At 38.4% G+C, this 7,269-nt stretch overlaps 1 protein-coding gene across 16 annotated transcripts in view; it reads left to right on the top strand.

Annotated features, from left to right (window-relative positions):
* FABP6 (fatty acid binding protein 6) overlaps positions 1-7,269 on the top strand; it is a 39,951-nt gene extending 32,682 nt beyond the window's left edge. For 6 of the 16 annotated variants that reach the window (XM_030504011.1, XM_030504014.1, XM_030504015.1 and 3 more), the window contains 4 exons: positions 2,763-2,867; positions 3,590-3,765; positions 5,414-5,503; positions 6,133-7,269. In XM_030504011.1, the coding sequence (XP_030359871.1) occupies positions 2,763-2,867; positions 3,590-3,765; positions 5,414-5,503; positions 6,133-6,186 (425 nt within the window). In that variant the 3' untranslated portion in view covers positions 6,187-7,269. Of the gene's footprint in view, positions 1-458; positions 551-2,762; positions 2,868-3,589; positions 3,766-5,413; positions 5,504-6,132 lie in introns of all 16 variants that reach the window. The other 10 variants (XM_030504018.1, XM_030504017.1, XM_030504023.1 and 7 more) reach the window with 3 other exon arrangements.

Here is a 7,269-nt window from a genome sequence, read left to right on the forward strand (position 1 = left end):
TTTTCTCCCACACTCCTGCGTTTTGAATGCTAATCACGGGGCACAGAGAATGTTCGCAGAGGGAAGGTGTATGGCTCTCTTCTATTTCAAGTATGGACACATCCTTTTAATTGCATGCAGACAGCAGATGGTATGGCTTTTGTGGCGTCATGAACTCCAGCACAATATAGTCAGCCACTGCACAGCATGGTACAATTTAAAGCTGAGTAAATATGGGGAGAGTGAAGGGCTAGGGGTGGGAAGGCAGTAATTCCTAGGGCATTTGTTCTGTTTTGATTTTACAAATTGACTGTGGGTTTGTTCCGCTTCACTCTTGTTCACTTGCTGCATCTGCTCTAGAAAACTCTTTTCCTGCCAGGAACATAGCTCCAAACAAATGTTTTAAAAGGGATTGTTGTCAACATCAAAAACAAATCTCCATTTGAAAGTTTTATGTTTTCTTTCATATGAAATGGAAGATTTTCAAGTTACTTTCTCTCCGACTTCAGATGAGGAAGTGGGAGAAAGACCAACCCAGAAATAATACAAATTCCCAACTAACGAGCATGAGGTAAGCTCTTTTCTATGCACAGGTGTAATCTCTCATAAAACTGGCTCAGAATTTTCTGAAGCTTTCTCTGGTCAGAAAATTATTTTCCATTAGAAGTCCCCTTCTCGCCTGATTCACACTTTTCACCCATCAGTCAGTGTGTTATTCTGAATTCCTCTCATTTTAACCCTGTAAGGAAAAGTGTTGAAACTGCAGAAATTTTGCTAAGGCAGGGAATGTTTTCCTATTCAAAACTCATATGCCCTGTGTATTCTGTCATTGGTTTAAAGGCCATACAACTAATAGACAGCAGAGGCTTTGTACTGAAGAAAGCAGCTTAGTAAGTAAAATTGAGAAAATAATACAAATTAGAGAGGATTCTTTTCACTGAGTTGCAGCATACCCTGACAAGTGATATGCCATTAAATATATGACTACATAGCAAATATATTTAAGTTTAATGAAACCTTAACCCCCAACAGTTACTAATTTAAGGGGTTGTTGTAGTATGCTGTGACAAAACATTTGGATATAGGCAGACTTATTTCTAGTTCCTCCTGAATTTAATGCTGGTATGACATAATGTACATCCAGTCCCGAATCTGTGAGGCTGCATCGAGAGACAGCCAGTATGTGACCATAAGAGAGAGGACTCATAGGAGGCAGCATTTGCTAAGAGGCACCATTCTGTCTCAGCTCAGTACAACAGCTTGCAAACTACACCACACCTTCCAACGTGCAGGATTTAGAGCTGAGGGAGTGTACAACTGACTGTGTGAACTCGAAGACGGTCTTCTTGATGTTAAAACTGTTAGATGTAGCAATGCTTCTACTTTGTAGAGTTTAGCCATAATGATATACCATGATTTATGATATTTAACATTTTACTGAAGTTTCATTCCATGGCTGAAGTTTGTCTCATTCTCTGACAGAGTGCAGTGTGGATCAGTATTAACTAGAAATTCGGAAATGGTTAGATAGAGTACATTAATGTGACAGTACACCAAGGAGAGCAGTGGTGAAGTTTAGTGAACCTTTGTTTTCTATGTTTTTGATCACCCAGCCTCTGTTCCTGTTCTTCTTCTGAACAGTTTCTTGATTCTAAATAGACATGTTCTTGTATTAGCATGTGGGATTAAATTAATTGCATGTAAGAAATGGAACCCACTTTGTATATAGCAACACTTGTTGAGCTTGTGTTACGTATTACTCCAGACTTTCATAAAACTGGGGAAAATGGGAGTTTCTTTTTTGATTTTCTGTTCCTTCCCAAATTCGTTAATGAAAGAAAATAAAATTCCAATCTATGACGCCATTTTCACATAAATCTTAGGAATGGTTTTCTTCAGATTAAAAATTGTATCCTCAGCCAGTGAGTGGAACTATGCCAATCCACAGCAGCTGGGAATTTCCTACCCTGCTATCTGTGTGTGCCAGTGGATTTGATAGGCATAGGACACCTCCTGTATGCATTCTAAATTACCCAGCAGACTCCCTGACTTTTAACATATGATTATCTTGCATAAATCAGAACTCTGCTGCTCCAAAATATAGTTTTTATACTTGGTGCAAACACTTGCTAAGCAATACAGAACACTGTTTATCTCTTGATATTAAATAAGGTGTGGGAACATAGTGCCACGGACGTATCTAATGTACTTTACAACTGAGTAGTGTAAAATATTTTATAGTTCTTTTTTACAGGGTGGAGATAAGGGTAAGACATGTGCAGGTGCAGTAATTTACCCAGAATCCTGTCACTGCCCATATCCTGCCAGGATTACTTAGGAATCTGTGCAGCTTGCTTCATATTTTCATATTTTAACTAATATAGGGTATGCTTCCAAATAGAGCAAGGATGTGATCTCCAGACACTGCTTTGAAGCCGTTTTCTCCCTGTTTCATTATAACATATTTCACCATTATTCTAGCCTGAATGCAAAAATCAGTGGAATCTTGAAAGTAAAAATATATCACTTTGTTTAAATGTGCACGAACATGAAAACTGAGCTTTTGTCCCTGATTTCTGCTGATCTCCACGTTATTGTCAAGGATGTATAATCGAATTATAACCTTGATTTTCATACAGGTCAATGGCATCCATGCTAGTGACTCACACACGTCGTAAAAGTGTATTTCCAAGGGGTGTGGATATAGGTGGGCTGAACAGCTTGGGCTGGTTTATAAAAACCAGGGCCTCAAGCCATCTGCACATCTCCATTCTTTGTTCCAGCTGCTATTCTGCTCTACCAGCCACATCACCAGGGCAACATGGCATTTACAGGCAAATACGAGTTTGAAGGCGATGAGAACTATGATGACTTTGTGAGGAAGATTGGTGAGTATGTTGTGGGTGTAAGACTTAAAGGTTATGAATTAGTTAAAAAGACTACTTTTTTTTTTTTTAGGGATTCGTTACTGAAATGTGCTGAGATCCACAGGGGCTAAACGTGGTAGAAGTGCTCTACACTTCAGCAAGGAGATTCAGTTTTCATTCTTATAAGCACTGCCAGCTGCAGGAAGTAGTCCTGTTCTACAGAAGTAGTAGTCCCTTTCAGTAGCAGCAGAATGAAGGGCCAAGTTGTTTGCAGTATGATGATTGTGAAGGTCACTTTTTCTGTCCCATTCATAAGCAGGAGTATAGATTTAGTATGAAAAATCAAAGCTTGGCAAAATCTTACACAGGAACAGGTGTCTGTGAATGCTTTCAGAAGACTGTGCAAACCTGTTTCAGACATTACCCCATAAAAGCTTTTAGGGACCCTATGATCTGTGCGCAGAAGTTCAGTGCTTGTATTCGTTTATTTAAATAGCACAAGCACATAATGAATAGGTATGTGCAGCTATATAGCAAAGACATCCTTTCTCAGGGAAAAGAATGCAAGACTAAAACTTCTTATTTTAGCAAATGCACTGCTGTACCTATAGTTTCCTTTATACCAATCATTTAAACTCAGAGCTTTGATACTGCTGAGGACAAACATACCATTAGCATGCTTCAATTCAAATACAGCTGGTAAGCTATTAGATTTGATAAACTGTATATTTCTATTGATTAAGGTCTCCCCAGTGACAAGATTGAAATGGGAAGGAATTGCAAAATAGTCACTGAAGTGGTGCAGAATGGAGATGACTTCACCTGGACACAGCATTTCCCAGGAGGCCACACCGCGACCAACAAATTCACAATTGGCAAGGAAGCAGACATGGAGACAATGGGTGGTAGAAAGTTCAAGGTAAATACATTTAGCTCTTCAGTTCTACCCTGTCTCAGTTGTTTTTTGATTTAGGGTGAAAATCAAATGTGTCTCAGTGACATCTTCCTGAAATTGTTTTTCTCATCTGTCATAGCTTAGAAACATAGCATTTTTCCCCATTTCTTGATGCCCCTAGCAAAATATCTAAATCTGATTTTAAAGAGAGCTAGAGCTTCAGAACTGTATGTACCAATAAAGAATGAGGGTAGAGTGTCAAGCATTTACTGGTGTTGTAGCTCAAGCAAACGTAATGCTCATTGCAACTCTTTATAGTTGGTTGGCAGCTGTGTCATTGTCCAGCACCTGCAGCATGCTGAGGGGAGTGCTGTGGTCTCTAGCTTTGCCCGTGCCTGTCTGCAGTGCTCACCTTTTGAAGTCACCTGTGCCTGAGCCTAAAACAAAGGGTGTAACATGAAGATGGGGAAAAAAATATCTCTGTATCCTCCTTCCTATTGGAAGTACAGAGCAACCTGCAATTTAAGCAGCCTCTTGCAAGATGGAAGATTATGCAATACTGATCTGCTCATGTCATGGACAAAATCTGGATACTAAACCTGCTGTAAAATCGTTGCTTTATTTACCTTATCAATTTCTCAACTATTTAAAGGGATAAGACAGTTTGGGACAGCTAAATTCCGCATTTGTGAGGTGTCCAAACCCCTGCAATAGATTACTGGATAAATGCTTTATACATATTGAAGAGACAGGAAAACCAGTAGTTGCGTCAGGGAGCTGTGGCAAACAGAGCATAGCAATAGCATTGCATGATTTCCAGGCTTTTTTAGTCACACTTTTCTGATTATGAAAGGTAAGAAACTATGTCTTTGGCTTTGAGAAGTCTTTGTGAAACCTGACAGATAGAATAAGACACAATTCTACTTGGTCAAACTATTGCAAAGTTAACAATTCTGAAATGCTACCAATTCCATTCTCTTCTTTTTGGCCCTGGCACTTCAGCAGTCCAAAGCCTAAGAAGTAACTAAAGATGGAGGCAGAGTAAATGACTCAGCAGAGAAACCTCTGCCTTTTTTAGTATAGTGTCACTAAACAATACGTAAATTAGTAAAATGATTTCCTTGTACCTGCTAAAATATATCCACTCTTCATTTTGAAAATTACCTTTTTTTCACCTTGAAGTATAACTGGCTCATCTGTCTTTATAGCTAAAAGCTTAGGTGAAACTGGCTAGTTATATAGACAAGACTGATTTTGTGATGGAACTACATATCTAATTTTGGTGGTCAGCTGAGCCACTGTAGGATTTGTGACCTTCATAGTAGCATCCTGGCATACTTCTTCCATACAGAAGCAGCTCTTAACAGTACAGGATCTAGGGTAAAGATCCACATGACTTGTGCACAGTGACTTTTGTGGTGCTTGCAAGCAGGTTATTGGTATCTGGGAATGCTACTTGTTAGATGTACTGTTAGATGAAGATTTTTCTATTTAAATTGTGAACATATAAGAACTAAAGCACCAGGATTTTAGTCTTGTTCATGAAGTTGCATGTGTAATACATGACTACATTTTTAAAGATAAAAACTTTAAGCATCAGGTGTACAGATATTTACAGTTATAATAAAAATGCCAGTAACCCCAGGGAACATTAAACCTTTCTCTATTACAGGCAACTATAAAAATGGAAGATGGGAAATTAATAGCTGAATTTCCCAACTATCGTCATACTTCAGAGATTTCTGGAGGAAAGCTTGTGGAGGTGAGTTCTCAAATATCCATGTTATCTTATAAAAACCAAACCAACAAACAAAAAAAATCCCTCAAAAGCAGCAGGCTTAAAATTCTGAGTTTTAGACAAGTGAGATAATTGTTCTCCAGAAGCAGTAAGTGATTCCTTTCAGGGAGGGTGAGCATCCTTTGTCGATTCACAGAGTAACTTACTTGTGGTGAGTCTCTGTTGAAGATGCACTCAGGCAGACGTAACTGGCACAGACATAAGTCAGTTCAGGAAAATTTGTGAGAATCAGAAAACATGATGTTTGACAATCCTGTTTTACAAGTTTTCTGTAAGTATTCTAGTTTCAGTAATCTTCCAAAGCTATGTTGCCATTTTGTTGATAACTTGGAGTTGATGAAGCCATGTCTAAACCAGGACACATTTAAGTTATCCTTAAACCACTAAAACTTTTTGTGTAAGAAGATTTTTGCACTGTATATTTCAGGCTTGACAATGACATTAAGCTGATTTTTTAGATGTCTTCTACAAAAGGGTAAATGTTGCTTCAGTAAAGGGCAGGTTCTGTGAGCCAGTCAGCAGGTCTTTTCATTTGTGACACTGAAGCTCTAATTGCACTGTTCAACCTAATTTTGATTTGTTCTTTATTCCAGGTTGCTACTGCTGCTGGTGTAGTCTACAAAAGGATCAGCAAAAAGATTGCTTAAGGCAGTGAAGCCAGTCTCTTCCAGTGCACTGGAAAACATTCAACAATACAAATAAATAGAGCACGGATTGTCATTCCCTCTCTTTTTCTTTATATTTACAAACATGAAGAATTGGTTTTCAGATTAATGTTATCCTCAACATAAATCTTACCCCATTCCTAAAGATCTGACAAATACTCAGCAAATCAGAATGCAAAAATCAGAAGATGCAACTAAGCACTTGGTGAAGTTGTCCAGTCTTAGTATTTCAGGGTATGATACGTACTTGTCATTTTCAAGTGTTGTCTTCCACCTACTTAATAGAAGCTCTATTCAGCTTCTGTCTAGACAATAGGACAGTACTCTGCCCAAAGTGTACATGAAATTGCAAGACCTGATGAATGTCTTTTGCTCTATTGCTGGTTGGAGGGCAGAAATTTAGGAGCTTGAAAGCAAGAGAAAGTCAGCTTATCGCTCATTAAAAGATACGCTTGCATACTGCTATCATGGTTTTCTCATTGCCATCAGTATCCTCTCTTGACCCAAATTCCTAGAAGATATTTAAGGTTATACAGACAGGCGGCTATGAAAAAAATGTGGAGTCTTATTTTCTCAATTCAATCCTGTTGTTTACATGAAGTGCATGTGAAAATCTCTTTTCTTGGCACAGCAGGAATTAAATATAAAAGTTTTTGGATTCACTGTTCCAAATTGCTTCTGGCCAATACCAGGTCCACAAAGATTTTCCCTTTTCATACTCCTTTCTCCAGCTTGTATTGCCTTCTGGATCTACCTAGCTGTTTGCCCTCTCAAGCTAATCAGTCAGGGCATATGTCTTGTGTACACAAAATTCATTTTCTGATTGGGTACACAACCGCTAATGCCAATCATTTTGATATGTTGTATTAAAAAAGGCTTTTAATTCCTTTTTATCTTTTTTCCTCAATAGAGATTTTCCAGCTGCAACAAGGCTTCATCCCAACTCTATCAGTTTACCCAAAACAGGCTACACATGTCTTATGACCAGGTGTTGCTCAATGTATTACTTACTCTCCAAGGCAAAGCATAATGCTGAACTCTAATAAAACACAAGTCAAATCTGAA

Source organism: Strigops habroptila, chromosome 12, assembly GCF_004027225.2.
Source record: "Strigops habroptila isolate Jane chromosome 12, bStrHab1.2.pri, whole genome shotgun sequence".
Taxonomy (NCBI): domain Eukaryota; kingdom Metazoa; phylum Chordata; class Aves; order Psittaciformes; family Psittacidae; genus Strigops; species Strigops habroptila.